The sequence below is a fragment of the Mustela lutreola genome, chromosome 2, assembly GCF_030435805.1.
Source record: "Mustela lutreola isolate mMusLut2 chromosome 2, mMusLut2.pri, whole genome shotgun sequence".
Taxonomy (NCBI): Eukaryota; Metazoa; Chordata; class Mammalia; order Carnivora; family Mustelidae; genus Mustela; species Mustela lutreola.
This window is the reverse complement of record NC_081291.1, coordinates 165,682,429-165,710,049: the sequence shown is the minus strand read 5'-3', so window position 1 is coordinate 165,710,049 and position 27,621 is coordinate 165,682,429. Positions and strand designations below refer to the sequence as shown.

Here is a 27,621-nt window from a genome sequence, read left to right as displayed (position 1 = left end):
ACTTGGGGAACAAGGGAGGAGACGGAAAATAAAAAGAACAAAGAGGAAGAGAAAGGGAAGGTATGTCTAGCGTGCAGTATTTTTTAGTCCTAGTTCACACCATCACAACATATTTAATGCCCTCTTCATAATCGCAAACCAAAATACTCTTATCCTGTAGGAGATGCTTCTTCATTTCCAGAGTTCTTATTTAAAGAAAACACTGTTACCATATTTTGATAAGAAGAAAGAAAAACAGTCTCTTTACACTCATTTTTATTAAACAAATAAGTCTGGTAGTGGAACTTTTTTATTTAATGCATAAACATATAAGTCCCTTTATTAGAGAAATTGTACATATTGGTGAATATGGTCAATGGTCACATCTATGGGTTAACTGTTTAAAAATCAGAAACAATAATTAGGATAGATTCTATGCTCTCTCCGTTACATTGTGAAGTGTCTTGTGTAGTCATATTCTATTGTTGGAATGACAGCTTGTACAAACTTCAAGAAAATTAGAAGATACCTAAAGGTCTTTAGCTAAGGAAAACAGATTGGTAAATGGTACTATGATTTAAACTAACATGTAGTTATCCTATTTCTCAGAAAAAATATGTAAGATAAAATCTTAAATCAAGTATATTAAAAAAATTCACTCATGCAAGTTTGTGTCTATTCAACATGAGGTTTCTCTATAACTTTAAGACTGCTCAACCCATTCCCATTTAATATTTGAATGTGAAACTTCCTAATGAGTTCACAGGAGCCCAATTATTTTGATATAAAAATAAGGACAGGGGTGTTCATATTTAAGTGAGTGGGAAATGGTTCCTTTACTGTTAGTCTGCTAGGTTATGTTAGAAACAAGGCAACCTTCACATTATTAACACCACGTTCTAAACAATTATTAACCTTCACATTATTAACACCACGTTCTAAACAATGCATCCTGGAACACTGAAAAAGTAAAATTTTTTAAAAAATTTAAAAAAAGAAAGAAAATAAGGCAGGGTAAAGAATATAAAAGCACTGAAGCAAAAGAGAAAAAAATAAAGCAGAAACCATCTGTAAGGACTGATTCTAAGTTTATGTACATAAACTTGGAAGACTCTGTGTTTAATAATGACTCATCAATTCCCCCAATAAACATTAAATTCTTAATATTTCTAAGTACTGTGGAACACAGAAAAAAAAATCAAGATTTTATTAGAAAGAGTCCACTGTCGCTACAGTATCTTCCAAGTTGCTACCTAGCCTCCAATACAGAAACAAATGCTCAAGTTATGCATCACACAGTTTCAGGAGTAAATCTGGTTTGGACCAAAAGTTCTTGGTTTTGAACTTTCAATGTCAAATATTATTAGCAACTCTTTAGTTTATCTGTAATTCCAAGACAGAGGTGACCCCTCTCAGTCTACATCTAATACTGAGTGGCATGAACAATCAAATGTAACATCAATCTAGCACTAAATTAATTCAAATTATTTGGCATCTAAATCACTAATTTGGGCTGCTAATCACTAATTTAGCCATGCTATAGGTATATGTACTTCAGTATCCAGCAGTTGACTTAGTTTCCTCTTGTCAACCACAGAGAGCTAAGTAGGAAAATCATAGTAAGATGTGAGAAGGGTGCTTTTATCTGGAGAAAACTGTATTTTAAGAATATCTGAAATAAACTTTGTGTGTTTTACTTTTTAATTAGCCTATCTGCTAAACTGAATTCTTTGCTTCAGAGACCTTAGAATGACACAACCTAAGTTTACTTTTACATGAGGTAAGCACATTTTTTGTTAACAGTTAAATTGGAAATATACTTAGGGGAAAGATACTCATGTGTTATCTTCTAAATTAGTAGGTTACTCTTTTTTCATCAATAAATTATGCCCATTGAGTTTCTTTTCCATCAAGAGCAAAGGTTTTATATTCAAATGCTCTTAGCCATTGCCTCTTGGACAAACAAAAGAACTGGCAAGCTGCTGCCTAGAAAAGCACATTCTGACCTTAGGCTCTGTAACAAGGCAGAGCTGACTGGTGCACACAGGGACATGTGCTAACCAAATGAACAAAGCAGAACTATCACAATGTAACATTTCCCAAATAAAGACTTGTACTAAGACTTCCATTATGAAGGGCTAAAACAAGTTATAGGTACTGTGGCACTAACACTGTACCACTATTTCCCAAAGAGGAAAAAAAATACTAGGAACCAAATATAGGTAAGGATACATATGAACACCAAGTTCTCCTCCTCCTTCTGCAACAGTTTCAATGATTTTCTTCATCACCTCAGCATGCCTAAAAGCAAAAGAACAAATAAATATTATTAGCATAGATCAATTAGATCAAAATAGGAAAAGCAAGTTTTTGTTTGTGAAGAAATCTACCTTATTAGTGTCAGTGATTTAATTTTAACATTAGTTATATTATAAAATATTTTCCTTCCAACAAGTCAGGTTGTTGAGAGTCATATACAATGTTTTACTGGAACACAGGCTAAATTTTTAAAGTCTAATCATAGTCAAAACACAACAGCACTGCATTTCCTGTAACAGAAGTGGGAAGAGTGGGGGCAGGGGGTAGCACAGCAGAAAGCCAGAGAAAGGGAAATCATGCCAGGGTGTAATTGCAGAGCAAGGACTGTCTGCTCTAAGAAACAAACAAGAATCAGGCCAGGAAAATTCAAAAAAGCTACATGGTGACAGGTAATCAAAAAAACAAGGACATTTTTAAAACGCTGTCATTTTAACTATTCAAATATTAAGAAGAGAATAAATCAAAATTGGGTTTTAAAAAAATTTAACTTGGTTAGAGTTAAGAAGTTTATATAGTTTGTCTTTGTCTTAATGCATATTATAAAATTTATCTTCTTTTCCTTTTTTTTTTTTTTTTTTTTTAAATTTGAGGCAAAGAGCACACAAAAAGCATGGAGTGGGGCGGTGAAGGAGATGAAAAGCAGTTTCCCAATGAGCAGGGAGCCTAACACAGGGTTTGATCCCAGGACCCTGAGATCATGACCTGAGACGAAGGTAGACCTGACCCAAACGTAGACGCTTAACTGACTGAGCCACCCAGGCACCATCTGATTCTATTTAGAAATGATTTTTTGGCTTTATATAAAGAAATATGTTTATCTGAAGTTTTTGACCAATACACAAATCTCTTCACAGTCAACCAGTGTCTTTCCTTTGCTACAGAAAAATGCTATCAAAGTAATTGCCTAAGTATATGAACTGAGAGAAAGGCAGTGCACAAAAGAATGATCTTTTAGATATATTCTGGCTTAAATAATGCTGCTTCAACTTTTATGAGTATAAACTTCATGACAGAGGCAGGCAACTTAGAAGATAAGAGTAAATGTATCAGCTCCAAGAATCCAAAAACATAATCTGATGGCAAGGCCTAAAATGTACTTGAAATCTCACCTTATAGATCCCCAGCTTTTTTGCCCTATTATATTACATTGCATAACAGTCATTTATTAACATGTTTAACATTAATTACCAGTTAAACCTCTTCTTTCTTTTCTGGACTAAAATTTACATCTGAGACATGCCTCATTTTGATAAGCACTGTCCTAAAACCTCAAACCACTAAAGGAGTGGGTAGAGTAAAATAAAAACCTTCTAGATAATATAAAACTAAAACTAATGACTCTTGAATTGCTTTTCAGTTAGCAATCTTAACAAGTCTTGGCATAAAAAAAAGCTAGAAAAATGAACAAGGCTTTCTATATGATAAAGTTTAAGAATCAAGAGGCTGCAAAAAATGAGAAAATATTAAAGAATTTTTAAAAACTAGAATGTTGCATCAAATTAGTCAATGGAATACCAAATTTTTCATCTCAAAAATATTGTTACCAGAATTTCTCAATGTTTTGCGAAAGCTACCCATTAGAAATAACTGAATAAATCATGCATACAGGCTCCGTTTACTCATTTGGCCCAATAAAAAAATAAAAAAAACAATAAAAAAAAATAAAAAAAATTAAAAAATGTTTTGAAATCACTGTTAAACGCGATAAAAAGAAAATCCCAAATTATAAAATGCACCTGACTTAGTAGGGCTGAACATCTCTCAACTGAAGAGTAAAGGAAAAGAGAACTCAGGCGCCTGGGCGGCTCAGTGGGTTAAGCCACTGCCTTCGGCTCAGGTCAGGATCTCAGGGTCCTGGGATCGAGTCCCGCATTGGGCTCTCTGCTCAGCAGGGAGCCTGCTTCCCTCTCTCTCTGCCTGCCTCTCTGCCTACTTGTGATCTCTCTCTGTCAAATAAATAAATAAAATCTTAAAAAAAAAAAACATTTAAAGAGAACTCTGCATACATCTCCCTTCACTAACCAATAAAAAGAGATAAATAGATCATGGAGAAAAACACAAAGATAACTTCATATTCCACATTCATGGGTGGCTACATCACAATAGGGCAAACCAAGTCTAAATGATGTGTATTTTTTTAATCTAAAAAGCATCTTCTAAATTATTCTCGGAGCTATAAATAGTACTAAAATCACAAAGATCTATACTATAATTAAACACACAGAGAGAGCAAAAAAAATTCTTAATGAATTTACTTAAATTGGTGACTTTTTCCTTTATCTTTTATGTTTTAGCATAAGAACATTTCTAAGAAAGACAAAAGAGAACTATACTTGCTTACTGCATTTCTTCTGTTAGGGCACTTTGGATTCCCAGGTAATAAATCCATGAAGTACATACAACACGCATACACACATACATACCTGCATGGATGAACTGAACACATAGGAGGTGGTGGGAGATGAGGGTGATTTTCAATGGTCACTGTTTTCTTCACATGATCTTGACTGATGTCTTCATACATGTGTTCAACTGTTAAAGGCTGCCTTTGCTGAAACAATAAAAAAATGTTTTGAAATCACTGTTAAAAAAATTTTAGGCCTAGATTTTCATGTTTAAAATATATTTATCTCCACTTCACCTGTAATACAGATTTCCAGACTATTTAGAATTACCAGACTTTTGGGGAGAGAGTTTATAATACACTTATACCAGGGAAAGGAGGAGAGTGGAGGAGTCTGTACATCAATGCTATGTGACTTCAGCCACCACCTAATGCAATAAAGATCCCACAAAAAAAAAGTTCATGGCTGTCAAACATTTTATAACTTTCTATTTCATCTTTTGGGTGTATTTCACTTTACTTTTTTGCTTCTCATTCAGAGTCGTAAGAATGACGGTTAAAGCAAGTTAATTTTATTTCAGTTATCCTTTAATTCAATTAATAATTAAAAAAACGGTTTTCTGTCTTAAAGAAAAAAAACACATGCCAATATGATCATTCTGTAAATGCCTTATATATCCATGAAATTTAATATAATAAATTAAGTTCAATTTCCCTTATATTTTGAAGGAGTAACCCTCAGGGACCAAGCAATAAATACTTAACAGAATATTTCTGTTTGATTCTTAGTAGTGTTATTGTCACACAGAATAATTAACAGCTTAAAAGAAAGAATCAAATTTAATATTAATCATGAAATTGTAAAACAAACGACTTCTAAAATTTAAAAGGCAACAATATATACCCACAGACCTAATGATAAAGAAATTAAATCCAACAATTTGAAACATTTACATTAAAATATATTTTCTGTTTTTACCTCATCATAGCCGAACAACCATAATCGTGGTGTCTGGTAATATTTATCATAAGTGATATAAAGGTCGTAAGTTCTTGTTTGCAAAATAGCATCTTCACCTCCAGCATCAGTTTTAGTTTTACAAGCTTCTACTATTTTCCTTGTGTCTAGGGTAGCCTGGCAATACAGGAAGAAATTTAAACCCATTAAAATCAGTATGAATATGACAATTAGGAAAATATTTTTCCCACCCTATGTATTCTTTTAAAAAACAAATAGAACATAAAGCCAAAGCTAAAACATTATATACTATAACCAATACAAACATATAAATAAAGGTTTATTAGAAAGATCAAGATACTATTAGGAATACTAATTCCCAAGCTTAGTTAACTAAATGTTAACTAAAAATTCAATTTACAAACCTCATCTGTTTCCAACAATCCACTTTCTTCATATTCTGTTTAAAAAGCAACAAAAAATTAATCAAGTTCAAGAAAATTTCCTAAACCAACCTATATATTACTTCAGAGTATCATTCAAAACCTGGGCACACAGGGCCATCTGGATGATTTAGCCCCACCTTCTTTGACACTTTACTTGGCTGTTAAAATATTATATTTTCTGGCTGTGTCTCTCACCTCACAGGCTTCTCCTTTACTATCTTCTATGCTCGGTTCTTTCTCAGCTCAACTTTTTAAAACTCTACAGCAGCCAAGGGCTCAGTTTCTGGACCTTGTCTTTTCTCTATCCACTTACTCCTTTGATGATTTCATCTAGTCTCAATGGCTTTAAATGCTAATAATTCCCAAATTTATCACTGGCTACACACTTGGATATTTATTTACTTAGAGCTCTACTGGAATGACTAACATATGTCGCAAATAGCACACATCCAAAACTGAACTCCCAAACTCCCCCTCCAAAGCTATTCTAGTCCTATAATTTTCCTTATCTCAGTTAAGACATCTTTCCAGACACTGTCAAATATCCTTAGAGTCACATTTGACTATTCTGTCTCTCTCATGCTACTCCCCCTCAGCAGCAAATCCTTTTGACCCTACCCTCAAAGTATGTCCGGAATTTTGTTTCTCATCACTTTCAATATTACCACTTGAGCCTAAGTTATCATTTCTTGCCTTGATTATCAAAACAGCCTAACTACTGTCCCTAAACCTCTTCAATCTGTTCTCAATACAGCATTTACAGTGATTCTGTTAAAATGTTGTATGGCATTCTAAGTTCCTTTTCTACTTAGAAAAACCCTCTAATGGCTTCTCATCTCACTACATTAAAGCCAGGGCCCACGGTTATCTCACTGACTCCATGCCTTACTTCTCTGCTTCTGTGCTTGCTCCTCTCTGAACACAGCACATTTATTTTTTTAAAGTAAGTTCTACACCCAATGTGGAACCTGAGATCATGACCCTGAGATCAAGAGTCACACACTCTACAGACTGAAACAGCCAGATGTTCCTGCTCATGGGTATTATGGGTATTTTGTATACACCACACAAGCTCCTACCTCAGGGCCTTTGCATAATTCCTTAGATATCCAAATAGCTTGTTCACTCACTTCTTGCCAGGCTTTACATAAAACTCATGTTCTCAACTGGGTTTTTCTTGACCAACCTATTAAAATAACACTCATCCTTTCCCAAGATCTTCTGTCCCATTCCCCTCCTTTATTTTTCTCCCTAACACTTATAACCATCTAATACAGCATCTGTATTGCTTATCTATTATTTTTTCTATGTCTCCCATAACTAGAACATAATCTCCATAAGATCACATCTACTGTTTTATTTCTAGCACCAAGAACAGTACCTGATACATAGATAACTATCCTGCCCAGTGTTTACTGAACAGAGAATGAAAATTGCCTGTTAAAATAATTGTTGCTATATTACCTGCTATACCATCAACACTTTTTTTTAAACAAAATCCCATATAAAGCAATTTTTTTCCTTTAGCTCTGTCCAAGAGAAATGTAATAAAACACACTAAAAAGAAGGCAGGTATTTAAGGCAGTCCCACAGCTTGTACTCTAAAAAGAATTTTTACTCATAGTATTCTGTCTACCCTTCACCCCAGCTTGGGTAACTACACAATTCAGACTGATGGAATCCAGAAACTACTTGTATAAGAAGGTGGTGCTGACAATTATAAGACATTCAGGTGCAAGTGAAAATAAAAACATGTACATTTGAAGTTCAGGAGATCTGGACTGGAGGCTTAGATATGAAGTTGATCATAGAGATGGTATGTGAGGTTGCTGTGAGCAATTTGGGTTACAATAATTCATTTTATTTCTTCAAAGGATGGGGAGTTTACCATAAAAATAAGGATAAAACTCTTACTAGAATTCAGGAACAGATTTATACCTAGGTTTCATGAGAACTTAAAAGTAATTTAAGAAACAAAGCTTAAAAGTCCTTTAAGGTGAACCTAGGTGGCTCAGTTGGTTAAGTGTCTGTCTTTGGCTCTGGTCATGATCCCGCACTTCTAGGATCTGATTGAGCCCGGAGTCCCAGTCAGGCTCTCTGCTCAGCTGGGAGCCTGCTTATCCCTTTCCTTCAGCCTCTCCCCCTTGCTTGTATTCTCTCTCCCTCTCTAACAAACAAACAAACAAACAAACAGAAGAAAAGGTACTTTGAGTCAAGGCTACTCTGGCAATTTGGCTATGTGTCACCTCCTCATCCACAAACACTAACTACTTGCTGTTTTGGTGCTTCAACTATACTTGGCACCATCTTCCACTTCTGCATGCTAGAGAACATTTCTTTTTTTTTTTTTTAAGATTTTATTTATTTATTTGTCAGAGAGAGAGCGAGCGAGAGTGAGCACAGGCAGACAGAGTGGCAGGCAGAGTCAGAGGGAGAAGCAGGCTCCTTGCGGAGCAAGGAGCCCAATGTGGGACTCGATCCCAGGACGCTGGGATCATGACCTGAGCTGAAGGCAGCTGCTTAACCAACTGAGCCACCCAGGCGTCCCTAGAGAACATTTCTATCTCACCATAAATTCTATGTATTTGGTTAAAAAAAAAAAAAAGGAAAAAAAGAAAAAGAAAATACACAATAAATGAGCAAACTTTGTTCTGCTCTGAAATAGTTTTAAAGAATTAGCTTAAGAATCTGCATCTTCAAACTTTTATCTGCATTAAAGATTTATGTCTAGGATGTATCCCACTGGAAAGAATGCTTTTAAGGCTATGTCCTAGGTAAAGTACAACAGTCCAAGACTGCTCTGCACTAACTAAATTTAAACTAAACAAAATTCTCTCTAGGCTGTTTAATGTTAAAATCTAGAACTCAATGGAGTACAATTCTTGTCCACTTCAATTATAAATATTTCAAAATCAACATTCTAGTGTGATTAAAGAAAATCTAGAACATAAATACCTTCCATATCTGCAGCTTCTCCTTCATCTTCTTCTTCCTCCTCCTCACATATTGCTGCGCAATCTTGAAGTTTTATACTGTCCTTTGAAATAAATTATATTTAAAGTCACTCAAGTATGTTCATTAGTTCAAACACCAAACACTCATGTGTCACCACCGTGTAAACCACTGAGAAAATAAGAGCGGTAAAGACAGTTCTTATCTTCAAGAAACTCCTATTCCAGTGGAGAGGACAAAACCATAAACCAAATATGAAAAGTGATGTGCTAAGTACTGTCACTGAAAAATATAAAAGATATCATAGAAGCATCAAGAATCACCTAAGCTAACAATCTAACAATTTTTGCACTTCCAAAAAACAGTATTTTTGTTAACCAATTCATTAATATTAGGAAACTGGTTCAGAGTTATAATTTACATACATAATTTAAAGGAGAAAAAAGATACATATTTGTAAATCACAATACATTTGTAAGTTAAACTTACAAATTATTAGTAAATAGTTAAACTATTATAAGTGAAACATATGCTAATTTGTGAACAATATTTTAGGCTGAATTAAGTAAAATTACCAGACTTTAGTTATTATAACATGTAAGATTTCAGTTCATTTTTAAACCATATTTGCACTACAATAAAAGAATAATACCAAAGACAAGCCTAATACATAATTATCATTTCACAAAATCAATTATTCTAAAAATCTGAAGTCAATGTAGTAAAGTAAAAAAATTGCATACTAGCTTCACCTAATGTACAATTTTACTTAGAGAAGACTCCATTTACCACTAGAAACTTAAGTTGTTTGTTATCATTACCACACCCAAAATGTGAAACCAAAGACGATAGTATCTGGGTAATTATTAGATAAGCCAGTATCTAACAAACTAATCATTAAGGGAAATTTTAATCATGTTGATGTTATGGTGATCATACTTGAAACAGAAGAATACAGTAGAAACCAATAAGAAAGATTAATACTTGGGTCTGAACAAGTATTTTAAGAAATTATAAAAAACAATGTAAATTTTATATTAAATAGGAAATGACAGGAAAGACATTCAAGTTGTACATTATTCTAAGCAGTCACCCTTTAGTATGATATAAGAATGTTAAGTGGGATACCAAGTACCATATTAACCATTATTGCATTTTTAAGAAGTTCTTGAATTACCATAAACCTATCAACAAATGCTATCCACACCACTCTGCCATTTATCATTCCCAAAGTCTGAAGTATATACAACTAACGGCTGGAGTAAACAAGATTTTCTGAAGGAGCAAAAGCCATTTTGGTGATTTCTCTTTAGTTGTTCAAATTCTCCAAAAAGTAGAATTTCAGAAAGATGAATTTTCAGGCCAATGAACTGAAACTTAATCCCTAGCAAGCATAAAACTGTACATTGAAAAAAAAAAAAGAAAAACACTTGTTTTAGTTTCTAACACTTCCTGTTAAGACCCAGTTATGAATCCCAAAAGTTCCAAATGACAAAAACATACAAAAGAGAGTATCTAAAACTAGTAACTCTTGTAGTAAATGTTTCATAAGGACAAAAAAAAGTCAATTACTCTGTCCAAATATTCTATCCTCGAAAAGATCTGTTAACAAAATAATTAAGCAAAGATAAGGGTAAAGGCATTTTGTATTATTTTCAAATCACTTCAAACAAATATAAATATGTGAAAACAACTGCAATCATTTTCTAGTATGAATAGAATATTTTCAAGGAGAAAAATTTCACCCAGTTACAGATTTTTACTCCCCACTCCATAATAAACCATACAATAAAGCCTAACCGATTTAGCTTTCACTCAGTCAAAACACATTATTTTTTGGATGATGTTAAAGTTTTACCTTAAAATTTTCAAAAACAAAATCATCCATTCAAAATAGCAGTAAATTAAGAAACTGTAGTACATAAACCTCAAAAGTCTCCATTTACAGAACATTTGGTACTTGTACTTAAAAATAAAAAGTGATTTCTTTTAAACTAGTCTAGGAGCCTTACCAATTGGTGAAAATTAGTTTTTACCAGTTACAATCTCAAAAAAATTTTTTTAATTGTACAACAGACTAAAAAAAAAGTGCTGGGAAACAGCAGTTTTGATATAGGAAAGTGAGAGAAGAAAAAAACAACTAGAATTTTAAAAAGCTTGAAAATAATCAGTTTGAATAAGAATACACACACACACACACACACACACACAAATAATTATGTCACTGAATTTACAAATGTAACTAATTAACCAGTACCTTGCTTTCCAATGTAATCTCCTTAACTGCTTCGGTTATTCCTGCAATACCTGTTTAAAATTCAAAAAAACAAATAAAATTGTAAACATCTTTCATTTGCTAGATTTGAGAAATATATAAATGCTTAAAATTACCTAAATTCTCACAACTGCTCTGAAACAAGGAGGCAATGTTAGCATTTTATAAATGAACTCTAAAAGGAGTAAAACCAAAAGCACTTTTTAAATTGAAATAAAAAAACAGCAATGTGATATTTTACTATGAATTATATTCTACTCTATCACTCATTTATTATTCCTCATTTACTTTCCCAGTATGAGTCTCTATCCAATACATACTCATTCTCAAAGTGAACACATTAGACTATAGGACTCATATTTATTTTTATTTAAAAACACATCAAAATTTTAAGGAGATACTAATGTAATTTGTTTCAGAAATCTAGGACATCCAGAAGTAGTAATACCATATCACATTTATATGGGGTTTTCTATTTTACTGTTTCTATAGCTTATTTCAGACTTAGAAACACTATCTTTTGAGGTAATTAATAAATCATTTCTCCCTATGAAGAAACGAAGTCTCCAAAGATGAAATAACTTACTTGAGTCTCATAGTTAGTGAAGAAATTGGGATTCAAATCCACATGTACTAACTTTTAGTTCAATGTTCTGTTCACTGCTCCTCATTAAGCAACCACCTTGAACCTACTTGTGTCAATGAAGGTGGCATTAAGCAGATGGGAGCACCACAACTCAGCTAAATAATATTTCTAACTCAAAATATATGTCACTATTTTTTTTTTCTTTTTTAAAAATTTATTTGTCAGAGAGAGAGAGAGAGTGAGCGAGCACAGGCAGATAGAATGGCAGGCAGAGGGAGAAGCAGGCTCCCTGACGAGCAAGGAGCCTGATATAGGACTGGATCCCAGGACGCTGGGATCATGACCTGAGCTGAAGGCAGCTGCTTAACCAACTGAGCCACCCAGGCATCCCCATGTCACTGTTTTTAATTCGGAAATTCAACAGGATGAAGTACATTAGTGAAAAAAAACAAAACAACAACAACAACAAAATCAACCCTACATACAAAATAAGCTTTGCCCCTTTGTTAATCTTCTAAAATCTTTATGTATCTGCTTAAAATCTCCAACCTAAAAAATAACTCACTTTCACTAATATAAAAGGTCAAAATCCACAGCTCTAACATAAAGCTTTTACTTCATAGTTTTTCTATAAATTACTACATAATAGATCTGATTATTTCAAAACAATAAAACCCAAATCTTAGCACAATGAATTGGTATTACAAATGATTCACTGAATCCAGTACATAGATAAAAACAATAAAACCTCTTCAATCCATCCAAATATAATAATGTAATAGTATCTGACTAAACCAGATTCTTCTAAGAGTAGGAGGACATATTGGCAAAGGAAAAAAAAGCTCAAATGACTCTAATGAGAGTAAGATTCTCAAGTACTGTGATGATTAATTTTATGTCACCTTGGCTAGGTTATCCTGTCCCAATGTTTGGTTAAATGCCAGTCAGGATGTAGCTGTCAGGGTGTTTTTTAGATTTTAACATTTAAATTCATAGACTTTGAATAAAGTAGATTACGCTCTATAACATGGGTGGGCCTCACCCAATCAGCTGAAGGCCTTATAAGGGAACATTGAGGTGCTCAGGAAAAAGAAAGAATTCTGCTTTCAGACTGTCTTCAGACTTGAGTTGAAACAATCAGTCCTCACCTGGATCTTCAGCCTGCTGGTCAGTTCATCCTGTGAATTGCATTCTTGCTAACTCCCACAATCATGTAAGCCAATTCCTCAAAATAAATCCATCTATACCTATATACCTATATCTATATACACATCCAATTTTTCTGTGTCTCTGGAGAACCATGACCAATACAAAGGCTAAGAAAAATAAAAGAAACCTATGAAAAGCAAGGATGAAGCAAAGAGAACTGAAGTGAATAAGGAACCAGGCACATGACCTTCTAAGTTAATTGGAAGCAGTGTTTTAATCAAATCACAATATAGTTTAAACTAAAATTCTAAGGATAGCTCTCCAGCAGGGCAAACATTTTTCAATTCTTGAATTTCTGTAATAGATTTTCATCAATCCAATCACACTGACGCCTACTTATTTCTGTAAAGAATGCCTTTGTAAATATGCACCTAGATTTTGAGCTAGTGATTAAGAAATAGAATACAACCAGACATCAGAATAAGTCATTTACTTGACACTAAAAACACAGTGCTATAATTAAGGGCTCTAGTTAGTTAGTCCACTGCCCAAATCTTCCACTACAGGACTAAAGCAGAGCAGCTGAACAATTTCAGAAAGGTCAAAAGATAAAAAGTCCATCTACCAATCTCTCAGTGGGGTCAATAGGATGATTTTTTGAAATCATTTAAAAAAATTGTTCAATCTACTATTTTCTCAAGGCCTGGACATTAACACTAAGCATCAAGAAACAAGTTTCAAATCAAGAAGCCCAAGCCCTGAATCTACGCCTGTATCATCACAAACACATGATACTGTCCTTTTTTAAAAGTAGAGGGAAAACTGACCTCAGAAGGTAGTTTTTCCTGAGCAGATTACTTAGCCCTAGACTACTGCAGTGGGTCTCAACTGATGGCAGCAATTTTGCCCTTAATGGAATATCTGGCACTGTCTGAGGGATTCTGAGTTATCACAACTGGGTGAATACTACTGGTATCTGGTGGGCAGAGCCCAGAGATGCTGCTAAACATTCTGCAATGTACAGAAAATGCTACATCAAAGAATCACGTGGCCCAAAATGTTAGTAGGGCTAAGGCTGAGAAACCTTTTTCTAGTACTACTTCTGGTATACTTTCTAGGACTTCGAGGGAGAAAACTTACGTTTTAGTATTCTCAATTTAAACTCAGGACACGTTTTCCTCATTAAAGTTAAGTCATAATGGCATTTATAAAACTATGCAAATTAACTATTAACTTATACTTAACTATGAACTGACATTAACTCATAGTACTTTATATAATATATTTATATAACTATGTAAATGCAGATTAATATATGCTGCTATAGCTAAGTTAGTATAGCTAAGTTAGTATGGCTAAGTTAGTATAGCCATAGCAGCATATGCTAATGTACATTTACATAGTTATATAAACATAGTGGCAAACTAGGTTTTTAGGACTTGAAATAAAAATTCATCTTCAGACTTACAAACAACTTCTGCAAATATACACTTAAAAAGGCTTGAATTTAGTCAATTCTTTTAACACAAATTTACTGAACAACTTCTGTACCAGATACTGTGACAGATATTGAGGATACAACAGTGACTCTACCTAAGGAGTGTGGTCCTTACAATCCTCTTACAGTCATTCAACAAATAATTATTAACTACTTTAAAATGTCAGGTCTCTGAGTAAAATAAACACATATAGTTCCTGTCCTAAAGCTAATCATTCAGCAATAGAATGACATGTAAATAAGGAATTCTAAAGCAAGCTGTATGCATACTCAGCAATTTTGTCCTTCTTATTTTAGAAATAAAGAAAATGATAGAGGTATTTTCAAATTGCTACTAAAATAGCAGTACTAGAGAAATTTGGTATATACTCCAAGGGCATTTTTTCTTTTTTTCCAATTTGTCTTCCTGCTTCTTTTCAGGTAAAAAAAAGTCTATTGGGACAACTGTGCCTTATGTATCCTTTGTTTTGTTGTTTTTAAATCAACACTGTAATAAAAGATTAGAAAATGTTTAAAACAATTTAAACTAATATATGTATTCTATTCTCCTCTTACCTGTGTTATGATAAGTATCTACCCATCCCCCATCACCATCATCTTCTTCAATGATAGCTTCCAATTCATCTGAATACTCCATCTGTTTGCACCGCTTGTAGCATGGCACTACAAAAAAAATGACAAGTACAGTTACTAGCACATAATTTGCTTCATATAAATCTATTAGAAAAAAGATAATTTATTCTATTTTAAGGAAATATTATATTTCACTTCTAATAAAAGTGATTAAAAAGTTGTATTTAGCCCACAGACATATTAATGATCAGGTTTACCTTTCCCTAAATAGCTTTGTCAGAACACAAGTAGAAAGGAAATATTCTATGTATTCTTTACCCTGATGGTCTCTGAAGAACAGCAGGCTACAGCCAGAGATGATACTATTCAACTTCAGGCTAATGAATAATAAAACCTTATTTTAATAGCTTCACTCTCAAAACAGAAAGGGACCACCTGTCATTCTCAGAGGTGGTAGAGGTGACCTCCAGTTTGCAATGTTATAGTAAGTTTTAATATGTATTTCATAATTCATGTAAGTTTCAGGCATTTATAATGGATAAGCCAATGTAAAAATTCACTGAACTGCTACATTTTACCATCTTATACAATACTGGAGCCAAGTTTTTCATATGGTATATGTGTCAATTAACAGGTATTATTCACATAAGTCTAAAACTGAACAATTATAATGTAAAACCATGATAAGGTAGAGCCCAGAAATGGCTATTAACCTCTTGACTTTTTTAAAAAACAAGAAGGTTATAAATGATCAATTCTAATAAGACATATGCTGTAGGAAAGAAAACTGATGTGTTATACATATTTTCCCTTTCTGTAATAGATTAGAAAAAAATCAATGCACTTTATGTGATCTGAGAGGGACTATAACCTTCTCAAGCTGTTTTCAAATTAACTTCATAAATGAGAAACTAGTAGTTTAAAAAACATTTTTTGTTCCTAAAGACAATCTTTCAAAGACACAACGGATAATAAATCTTTAGCTTGGAACTTTTAGCCGTCAAAGATAGTATCAGTTTCATTTTTCATGACTAATGTTTACGTCTAAAGAAGATAAAAATCAAATAGCTAAAAAGTTTATAATTATAAAGTCAACTTAAAAAAAAAAAAGGCAACTGCAATTCCAAATTCCAAATTTGCTGGGCTCCATTCCTTCCACATCTTAAAACTAGACCTTTTTTGGCAAAAAGTAGCAACAAAAAGGAAGGAGGTAAAAATGAAATAAGGAAAAAAATACTCTAGCAATAGAACCCAGAGTTCCATCAAATTTCTCTATGGGTTCAATCATAAATTAAGATCAGTAAATACTAAAGTTTTGGGTGCCTAAGTGGCTCAGTTGGTTAAACATCCAACTCTTGGTTTCAGCTCAGGTCATGATCTCAGGGTCCTGGGACTGGGCCCCACATCAGGCTCCCTGCTCAGCAGGAGTCTGCTGGAGATTCTCTCTTGTTTCTTTTGTTCTCTCTCCCTCTCTGTCTCTCTCAAATAAATCTTAAAAAAAAAAAAAAAAGCTAACTTTCTTCTGTCATTTTTAAAAAATATAACTCTGTGTAAAATTTACTAATATATGAAATATAATTCTTACCATTTTTGGTGACCAAAAATTGTTTGCCTGTTGGTAGGTATGCCTTCACTTTCAATTCTTCCCCAGTAGCCCTTTAAAAAGAGCAAAGAGCACCAAAATACAAGAACTACTTTAAAAAGCAAAGACAGAAGATATCACATGTAAATATCAAAATTACACAATCCACACTCTTGAAAAAACTGTTTTAGGACTAGTTTCAGAAGGATGTTGTTAAGTGATGTATGTTAGGGTATGGAAGAACATAGCATTGTAAGTGAAATATACTAAGAGACTCAGAGAGACCTAAGAGAATTTAGATTAAATATCAAACAAAAAAGACAGAATAATATAGAACTATTAAGAAACTATTATGTTTGCCTCTAAACAAAAAGAAAACATTGTTCCCTAGGGAGTATAATCTCAGACTTTTAATTCTCAAGTACTGCTCATCTTCAGCTCTAGAGGAGGCAGAAAAATATCTGTAGGACATTACATAACAAAGTAGGTGGCTGGCAAAATCCCTGTTCCTGCCACTCGATTAAAACTGGAACAAAGAGAAAAAAGATGCTTTGAATCACAACATGATAATATTAAAAAATATGACTGAAAACAGAAAAAAAAAAACCCTTTCACTGAGTGTTTGCTAAGTATATGACTTAGAACTCTAACATGCATTATTCTTATTTACTCCTCAGAACCCTAAGAGGTAATATTAACGTCCCCATTTTAGCTAAAAAAAAAAAAAAAAAAAAAATCAGACTGCTCAAGGTCAGAAAACCAGAATATAGAAGAGCAAGTGAATCCACGGCTCCTGCTCTTACACTACAGTCTCTGTGTGTCAGAAGCAGCTACACCATTTCTGATTTTTCATAACTACTCTAGATTATCTTACTAAGAATTTGTTCTAAGATTCTTCTGCAGGTAACCTAATGGAACTGGCTGGAGACAGAGGGGCATGTGTTACCTGTCACAAACATCTGAACAAAAATTCACCTTATCAAAGCTTCAGTCTAAAGTTGAAACCATAGATCTGAGCACAAGATAAAGCCAGAAAAAGATCTACTATCTTAGTAGCCTTCTAGACTTCTTTAGTGTCTGTTATTCTCAAGTGTCAAAATCAATAATGACATGGCAATGCCTGAAGTTCTGAGTGAAGAACATACAATACGGTCATGATGACACTTGTAGACATGAAACTATAACATGGAAATAACCTGTTACTAGCACAGGTTTTAAATGAAAAGTTCCTTTGGCCCCTAGATTTTAGCCAGAAGTGTGGACACAGGAGTAGGGCATAGGTGAGTTCTAAATAATACCTCAACTATCACAATTCATAAAGTGAAACTATCCTGTCCATATAACATATTTCTGTAACAATACTATAAATTGTATGTCTGAACTAATCAGACAAATAAGGACTATCACAAAGAAATCTGAAGAGAATGTTTATTATATTGAAGAAAATCCCAAATTAGTTCCTTTTATAAAACAGGTATTATTTTTAATTTTATATACCTATTTGACTTGAAATACATAAAAATTATAGACTAGAATGAAGACAAATATAATTTTAATAGATAATTTATAATCCAAAAAAACCAATCACCCTTACTAAATCATCAGAGAGCTGCTATGATATTAACTCAATTTTAAATATGAAATAGAAATGCACGTTAAGGAAGACAAGGGCATAAAAATAAATGAAACTGACACTTTGGTTTTTCTTGGTACATTAAGAAACAGTGTTCTAAAAGACAAAGAACAATTGATAAAAAGCAATAAAACTATTTTGGGTTAAGAGTCAAATACAAAAACTGAGAACAGAATAGGCCACAGATAAAAGAGAGTTCCAACTTTGGCTTAAAATAGTTTTAACTATTTACGCTATGAATATGAAGGAAAATATTATCAGTTCTAACTTCATTAAGTTTAGAACCTCTGTTCCCAAATTAAAACTATACCTTTCAACCATAAATGAAAAAGTGTCATTAAGGGAATTATAATGAAAAGAAAAAAGAATATAACAAGTTGAACTATTTATATCCAAACAAGATGATAACTCCAAAACAATTCTAGCCTAATTAAAATGGCTCTGCCAGTACTAGGATCACTTTCTCAGCCATAGTCAGGTGGTTTTACCCTAAGTTCTTGAACGTAATGAAACAGCATTTGTTTTAAAACATCCTCTTATTATTCAGAATACTTAAAATATGTCATAAGATCTGGTAAGTTGCTTACTTTTTTTACCTTACTTTTACAATTTAGTGAAAAACCAAAAATGTAAAAAATCTATTACCAAGCAGATTTCCAGTTACAAACTTTAATGAGTATCATGAACCTTCCTTTTCAGTCAATTCCTAAAATGGGAGCATACTTTGAACCTTATAGAAAGTCTTATAACTAATAATCCTAAGGCTTTGCAAAATATCTGGATTTATTAATGTTATAAAAATATTCAGGAGACATTTTAATTTGAAAAAAATGAGCTGGTCTTAAACATTATTTTTTAAAGATCCACCACAAAATCAGACCCAGACACTATAGAGAAAGGGAATACTAATAAAGGAAGTTTAAAAATGTCTCTTTTACTCTAACAGAGCAAATCAAAACAGGTATAACAGCCAATTTGTCAGTCAGCTTTTGTATTATTTTAAGTATGCCTTTATTTTAAGTATCATGGTCAAACTGCTTAACAGAAAAATCTACTAGAACAGAGTTAAATTGGTCATTCTAAAGTTCATGCCCTAATCCATTTTGCAAACTGCTGCAATTATAATGTCATACATTTTACTAATTTATATTCCTGACTCAAGATTACTTACCATTGCCATGTTGGACAGTGGTGGACTAAGTGATCTCCAGCTGCCACAAACTATTCAGGATTTAAAAGGAATATAAAAGAAAAGGAAAAAGAAAAATTAACATCACTGAATATAAGATGATAAAATACCAAAGTGATCATCCCATGTAAGCTTGATACCCAATAATCATATAAATGCAAGCAGCACCAAACCTGCTCTACCACTGTGATGGCTCTTGATTATTATTAAAACTGCAACATTTTTTACATCTGTAAAATTTAAATTTTGGAAGAAAAAAACATTGAGTGCTATTGATTTTAAATTCAATTTTTAAATTGGATTAAATAATGCCAAAAGGATACAAAATCATGAAATGAATAAAAGTAACAGTGCAGGACTTAAAATTTCAAAAAAAAACATTTTATGGATAAATAAGATGAAGACAGATTCCTGCTAGGGGCTGAAAACTCAATGGAGATCTTTGAGAAAAGGATATAGGCCTATGATGTAAGAAGTTTATGACATCATAGTGCACATTTCTCTCTCTCTCTCTTTTTTTAAGTTCGGATAAAGCCCATTTTGTAAGCTTTTTCACATTAACAAGAGTGACAAATGTAATGCCAAACAATAGGAAAAGTTAGAAGCAAACTGAATCCTCTAACACATTAGGCTTTCTGGGCAGGTTGAACACTGAACAAGTTCTTGTTTTTCTTCAGGAATCAAAAATAGACTCAGGAAGAGTTTAACCTTCTGAGAATTTCCATTATACATGAGCATGACCTGATATTTCTATAAGACAGAAATCCTGCTTATTCTTGAGAGAAAATGAAAGAAAGTCTCTTAAGGGTTAAGTGCAGTGTCCCAATTCGGGCAATACACACACACACTTTCCCAATTCTATTTTATAATAGCTCTAACTTAAATTCATGTATTGTTTGTGGTTAATTACAAAGCAAAAAAAAACAAAACCTAGTACCTTTAATCTTCCAATGTTTGTCTCAGAAAAGAATGTCTATATATAATACTCTATTTTCATTTGAGAGTAAAATTTTATAAAGTAAGTTTTCTAAGAGTAATTTCTTTCAAGAAGATACATTAACAAGATTTAGCAGCATATTCTCAACAGCAACTTTTTGAATGTTTCTGTTCTTTTATTTCAAAGAATCTTATTATTATTTAAACTAGTTAGGTAAAGACAAAAACCCAAGTGAAAACAATACTCCCTCCCTAAATTTTAAGGATTTTAGGTCACTGTAACCAGATGCTACCTTCAACTCTGCGGTTACCAAGAACTATTTGTCATCACCAAAAAAGGAGAATTTAATTAAACAAAATGCAAGCAAAACAAAGAGTTAAAAATTTAAAAATTCTCTAACGATACTGCCTTGTCACAAGACTCTAATATTTTATTCCCTAATACTTCCAGGAGCATCTATTAAAAAAATAATAGGGGCACCTGGCTAGCTTAGATGGCAGAGCATCTAACTCATATCTTGCGGTTTTGAGTTTCAGTCCCACGCTGGGTGTAGAGATTATTTAAAAAATAAATTAAAATTCCTTAAAAATAACAAAACACCAGAAGGTAAGAAAAACTCTAAGGAACATAGAATTGCGCAGATAATTAGTACATGTGTACATCTGCCCTCATTAGCAATGGTCATTATTGCAGGCTTCACATGCTCAAATGAAACAAAACATAAGGCAGACTCAAATTTCACAATTCTCAGTATCACTTGCAGCAGCTTTCTCTTGGTGATTAAATACAATACTGAATAACTCCAAGATAAAACCAGTTATTAACATTTTGGTCAGGAACTTTACACTTCAAGCTATTCTACTACTAATACTCTACCTAAGTCATACATATGTATATTAAAGTAATTTTAGTCAGGCAATTCTGTATTCTATAATGCCTACACCTCTTTTAAACACAGTACTTCGAAAGAAAACAGAGAGCTGAAGGATAATAGTCAGAAGCCCAGAAACAGTAAGAGAAAACAAATAAATAGATCAACTCTATCTGTTATCAAAAGCAAATTATCTCTTATTTTCCGTCCTCTGGACTCATTCTAACTCAATCCGGTAACTGTACTCTATCTCAATCCAGCATATGAGGTGGGTACCCAGCTGAGCTAGTTTTGCCTTGCATTTTTTTTAAAAGAAGGAAATTCATAAACTACTTAATGATACACATTAAGTGTCATTCATCTATCCAATGACCACAGACTTGCATCTCTAAGGTCAACCATCTATTTACCAATTAGTCATCCTCCCACAGATAAAGCCAAAGAGTGTAAGAAGAAAAGCAAACTTCCATCCCTGCTCCTGATTACAGATAGTTTTAAGAGCCAAATCTAAATTACATCTCTGTTTGGCAAGAAAAGTTAATAATATCAAAACTTAGTTTTGGGGTGCTTGGGTGGCTCAGTGGGTTAAAGCCTCTGCCTTCAGCTCAGGTCATGATCCCAGGACCCTGGGATCCTGCATCGGGCTCTCTGTTCGCTGGGGAACCTGCCTCCTCCTCTCTCTCTGCCTGCCTCTCTGCCTACTTGTGATCTCTCTGTGTCAAATAAATAAAATCTTTAAAAAAGAAAAAAAAAAAACAACTTAGTTTTATGTGGTATTCCAGGTATTAAACTCATTGTGCCTAAGGCAGAAGAGGTCCATTAGACAATGTCTAGACAAAACCCCTCATTTTACAGACAAGGAAACATGAGGCCTGTGTCACAGCTTAGCTTTGCCCAAGTCAGAAAAGAAATTAAGAGAAATAGGTCTAGAAAGCAGATCTCCTATGTTCTTTCTATACCACCATGTGTCTTTACTAAAAAAATATATATATATATATATATATATTTTTGGATAACAGATTAATTCAGCACACCATTCTCAGAATTCACAAAGATTTGGGACTCAAGAGATTCCATCACTATTGAAAACTGAAAGATCCATTAATTTTTAGGCTTGAGGTCTTAGAATTTACAGCAACAGCCAGATCGTAAAATGTGCCCCAATTCAAAATATTTCTTTCAAAACAGTAAGTAAAGTTCTATTGCCAATGAGTGGTAATTTTAATGAAAGTTAAAGGTGGTACTTAAATAAATTCTTTGCTATTTATTAAGAATAAAAAGTAAGTCTGATGCAGCCATAACTATTGAGGAAACTAGAATGTAAAAAGATGTTTAGAACAGTATTTATTTCTTGAAGGATAACAGAATAAACTACCTAAAGGAAAATGAAAGCTTTTATTATATAGCTTTGGTGAACAAGTGAAATGATTCCTCAAAACAAAGTTCTATGTTAAAAGTTCAATAAAACACAACTCCCCTATAAAATAGACATCAGTTTCAGCATTAAACAGATTCAACATTAGTTGGTTAGTAGAAACAGTAAAAGAATTGTGAGAAAAAAAAATCAGCATTAACTATGTAGCAATAAAATATTTAAGCTAAATACTGAAAGAAAATTTAATACCCAAGCAATGAGCCAAAGTTTACAAATGAAAACCACAAAAACTCACGTTTGATGTAAACAGAGGAAAGACAACAGCAAACACCACAGAGCCCATTGTATAGCCTCAATATAACACAAATATGGGTGAAGGGTAAATGACCATCAGAATCTTTTCCATTCCCTCTCCCACCTCCATTTCTAAATAAAGAGGAACTACAGAGAAATATGAGAAGTGGCAAACTGAGAGGGAAGTTACATCCTCTTATGGGAAGTAGAAATCCCTTTTAAATTGCTAATAAAGCCAAAAGAATCAAGATTAAAGTTTAAGATGTTTTCTTATAAAGAAGAAAGACCTCCCAGGAAAATATAAAATATAATAGCTTCAGAAAATCTTTAATACTCACCTCTTCTGGGGTGATAACACCTGTTTCCTTAAACTTTGATTCCTAAAGAAAACAAAAAGAACAACATATTATATTCTTTCACTTTCAAATTAAAAATATTTGTGGGCAAGTATTTGCCTGGCACCCTTCCAGGCAAAAGAGCACACACAAAAAAAGAATCTATCACTGGTACCTAACCCCAAAGAATATACAAGTCTAACGAAAGAAACTGACATTAAAATAATTACAATTTGATCATCGCTTTAACAGAACAAAGCTCTTTGGAAAAACATTAAGCCATACAATGATTTTGTAAAATGACCAAATATCTTTATTTTACAGAACAGTAAAAATGTTTAAAAAATGTTTAGGGACATCTTATTATTCAGCCAACATCTTCAACATCTCATTTCAATTGAGTAACATTAGAAACCAAATCTAGAAGTCATAAATCATTTAATCCTTTCCCATTATTATCTCTAAGATATTGATACGATATTCTCTCCTCTAAAGCAAAGATGCTATTTACCAGATGTTTCTAATTTTTAAATTAAATGTAAGATTTTGTAGTACAGGCTACAAAAATGGAAGGATTCATTGAGGATTATTCATTCAACAAGTATTTACCAAATAACCATTATATGCCAGGCGCTATTTGAAGTAATGGGGATATAGGAGCGGATAAAACAGACCAAACTCCTCCTTGTCCTCATAAGGAGTTTAAACTCTAGTGGAGTGAGGAAAGCCAAATGGTAATGAAAACCACAAGGAAAAAAAATGAGGCAGCAAGGCAACTAGTCAGGGGTGGAGGGGAGAAATGGCTATTTAAATTAGGACAGTGGGGCGCCTGGGTGGCTTGTTGGTTAGGTGGTCAGCTCTTGCTTTCTGCTCAGGTCATGATCTCAGGGTCCTGGGATGGAGCCCCAAGGCAAGGCAGGCTTCATGCTCAGAGTGGGGAGTCTGTTTAAGGATTCTCTGTATTCCTTTCTGCTCCCCTTCTTCACACATACAGGCACTATCTTTCTAAAATAAATAATCTTAAAAAAAAAAAAATAGGGGTGCCTGGGTGACTCAGTCGGTTAAGCGTCTAACTCTTGGTTTTAGCTCAGGTCTAATCTCCGGATCATGAAATCAAGACCTGCATTGGGCTTCACGTTGGGTGTGGAATCTGCTTGACTTTCTTTCTCCCTCCCTCCTCCCACCTCTCTAAAACTAAAAAACAAAAACAAAAACAAAAAAACAAAAAAACAACTAAACAAATAAATAGGATGGTTAAGAAAACACTGATAGGTGACTACTGAGCAGTGACCTTAAAATGAACAAGCCAGAAGACTGTAAAAGAGCATTTTAGGCAGATGGTGCAGCGAATACAAAAACCTGAGGCAACAGAGTATTAAATGGAGTAAAAAAGAGGTCAGACTGGCTCAAGCAAAAGTGAGCAAGGAATGAAGTAGCAGTTGAGATAAGGACCTCTACCAATTAAGTAGAGGCATGAAGATCATATAAGGACTTTGGTTTTTACTATGCCATGACTTTTCTTAAACTTCTACCTGCTAAGATAAGTCATTGTTTCTTTCCAAAGGATTTAGTTTTTCCTCCTTGCTTCTTATGTCTAGCAGGAAAATACAAGGGTTCTCTCTCTAAACAGGGACGGGCAAGGAAAGGGTCAATAATTCTGCTTCCCTTACTAATGAAAATACATACTGATAAGTATATACTGACAAGCTAACACTTTTTAAGTTTGGAGAGTAAGTAAAATGATTACTCAAAATACAATCCTGTTATAAGTTCAGTAAAATACAACTGGCTAGTAAAACAGAAGTTTGTTTTTAAAGATTTTATTTATTTGACATAGAGAGAGAGACAGACACACACACACAACACACACACGTGCGCGCGCATGCAAAAGCAGGGGGAGCAGCAGGCAGAGGGAGAGGAAGAACCAGAATCCCTGCTGAGCAGAGACAGACTTGGGGCTCCATCCCAGGACCCTGGGATCATGACCTGAGGGGAAGGCAGACACTTAACTGACTGAGCCACCCATGAGCACCTAAAACATTAGCTTAATATTTAATTTGGGAACTTTTTTTTTACTCTTCTCTCTCTGAAACTAATAGAGTTTAACAATCTTGTATTATTTGGGCGCCTGGGTGGCTCAGTGGGTTAAGCCGCTGCCTTCGGCTCAGGTCATGATCTCAGGGTCCTGGGATCGAGTCCCGCATCGGGCTCTCTGCTCAGCAGGGAGCCTGCTTCCTTCTCTCTCTCTCTGCCTGCCTCTCTGCCTACTTGTGATCTCTCTCTGTCAAATAAATAAATAAAATCTTTAAAAAAAAAAAAAAAATCTTGTATTATTTGAATGCTGAATATCTAGGTAGACATGTTTCTGAAAAATGACATGCAAAATAATAATTTGATTCAAACATCAAAATTGTTTTCAAAGTTGACTAATATTAATCAAAAAAATTTCACAATAAAAAAATATATAAGCGGGACTGGGTGGCTCAGTTGGTTAAGCAGCTGCCTTCGGCTCAGGTCATGATCCCAGTGTCCTGGGATTGAGTCCCACATCGGGCTCCTTGCTCCACAGGGAGCCTGCTTCTCCCTCTGCCTCTGCCTTCCACTCTGTCTGCCTGTGCTCGCTCTCTCTCTCTCTCTCTGACAAATAAATAAGTAAAATCTTAAAAAAAAAATATATATATATATATATATAAGCATAGCAAGAATTGGAATTTTCATTTATAAACTTTTCTTTTTTTGTTTCAAACTTGGCCCAACAAGGTATCATTTTAAAATCAGTCTTGGAAATAAATATAAAAAAGTACACGACTAATTATTTCCCTTTGTCATGGAAAGGGAGCAAAGTAAAACTATCCACTATTCTTAGCATACTAAAATACTTCTTATAAATAGGACCAACCATATCCAAGGATATTTCATCCCCACAGTTAAGATCCGTAAAATTTTCATTGAAAGCTGAAAAAACAAATACAAGCACTTAAGCAAGAGCTCCTTATTCATGTATTCTAATTGTTCACTTATCAGAAAGGAAAAAGTTACAATGACTAAAAACTTGAATGTACTTCTAGAAGTTTATCTCTGAAAATTAGTCACCGTTAAAACAGCTAATCTATTACAACTTTTATTTTAAAAACGCCGTATGATTGACAAAGCAAAACAAAACAAAACAAAAAACCAAAGGAGTAAATATATCAATATATCTAGGATAATACTGCTTATTAGCCACGAAGTCCAGGATTTACAAATAGTTTTTCGGCTATTTTAAAAACTCGGAAAGGGAAGCTTAACCATACTGACAGAGATAATGTTGCCATTCACCTTGTTCCTCTGAAATCTAAGAGGGGACCTCAGTCACCACTTACTATTTCAAACTCCTAATTATTATAATATTTTAATTATTTTTATGAGACTTTCTATGAAATTTGACAGAAAATAGTGACATGTCATTTTAGTACCCAATTCTGATTTCGTTTTTAAAAAGGTAAGCAAAACCCTCGTTTAAAAAGTTTAAAAGACTTTCCAATGTTAAGATTTAACGTTCTGAAATCCACTTAGAGGCCGACCACCTTCCAACTTGACGTACCCAGATGCGCCGGGTTCTGACGGGTGGCGACAGCAATGCGCACACAACGTCGCTGCAAGTTTACCTGAGGAGCCCGAAAACCTAGAGAACAGCTGGCTAAGACGTCAGAGGGGCTGCACCCTTTTCTGTGTCCCTCCCTCACCACCTTCCTACACTTTTCCCCGCCGGAAAACACGGTGTCCCTCCCGGCGCCGAGTCCTCAATCCCTGCGGAGTTGAGCGTGTACCTGACAGCCCCTGGCAAGCCCGGCCTGGCTTACCTTGAGGACCGGGGTCAGGTACTCAGCCACTTCCAGTGCTTTTCCCTTCACCGTGTTAATCACATTCTGCATCCTGGGGCCGGAGAAGCGGCCGGCCCCGCGACGGGGCGGGAAGGGCAGCCGGGCAAGGGACCAGGAGTCAGAAAAAAGCCCCGCTGCAGCCGACGCGCATCGGCACCCGGCCGGCGGCACCCGAAGGGACGGGACAAGACGGGACGCGATGGGACGGACTGGTCGAGGGGGAGGGGCGGCCGGCGCCAATCGCTAGGGCAGGGCGCGCGCTGCTCGCCACCCAGGCAGTGGGTGGCGGACCGGGCCTAGGTGTCACCTGGCCGCAAGAGAGGACAGCAGGGACCAGGCGAGAGTTAGGGGGAGAGGCGGGCGCACGCGCACCCCTCTCCTTCTCGGGAGCTATCGTCTCCGCCAGGCTTCACTCGCGCCCCTTCCGGCTTCCCCTTCTCTCTCTCGCCGTACCACCGCCGCC

At 34.5% G+C, this 27,621-nt stretch overlaps 1 protein-coding gene across 2 annotated transcripts; it reads right to left on the bottom strand.

Annotated features, from left to right (window-relative positions):
* Nucleotides 1-238: 238 nt before the first annotated feature.
* ATG3 (autophagy related 3) lies at nt 239-27,621 on the bottom strand. Of its 2 annotated transcripts, XM_059164129.1 has the most exons (12): nt 27,138-27,621; nt 23,299-23,340; nt 19,466-19,515; nt 16,665-16,735; nt 15,062-15,169; nt 11,256-11,305; nt 9,002-9,083; nt 6,026-6,060; nt 5,622-5,777; nt 4,722-4,849; nt 2,212-2,280; nt 239-508 (listed from the first exon to the last, which is right to left on the bottom strand). In XM_059164129.1, the coding sequence occupies exons 1-12, from the start codon at nt 27,207-27,209 to the stop codon at nt 427-429; spliced, it is 945 nt and encodes a 314-aa protein (XP_059020112.1). In that variant the 5' UTR covers nt 27,210-27,621; the 3' UTR covers nt 239-426. The 2 variants fall into 2 exon arrangements, with proteins under 2 accessions (XP_059020112.1, XP_059020113.1); XM_059164130.1 differs by lacking the exons at nt 23,299-23,340; nt 27,138-27,621 and adding an exon at nt 22,962-23,082.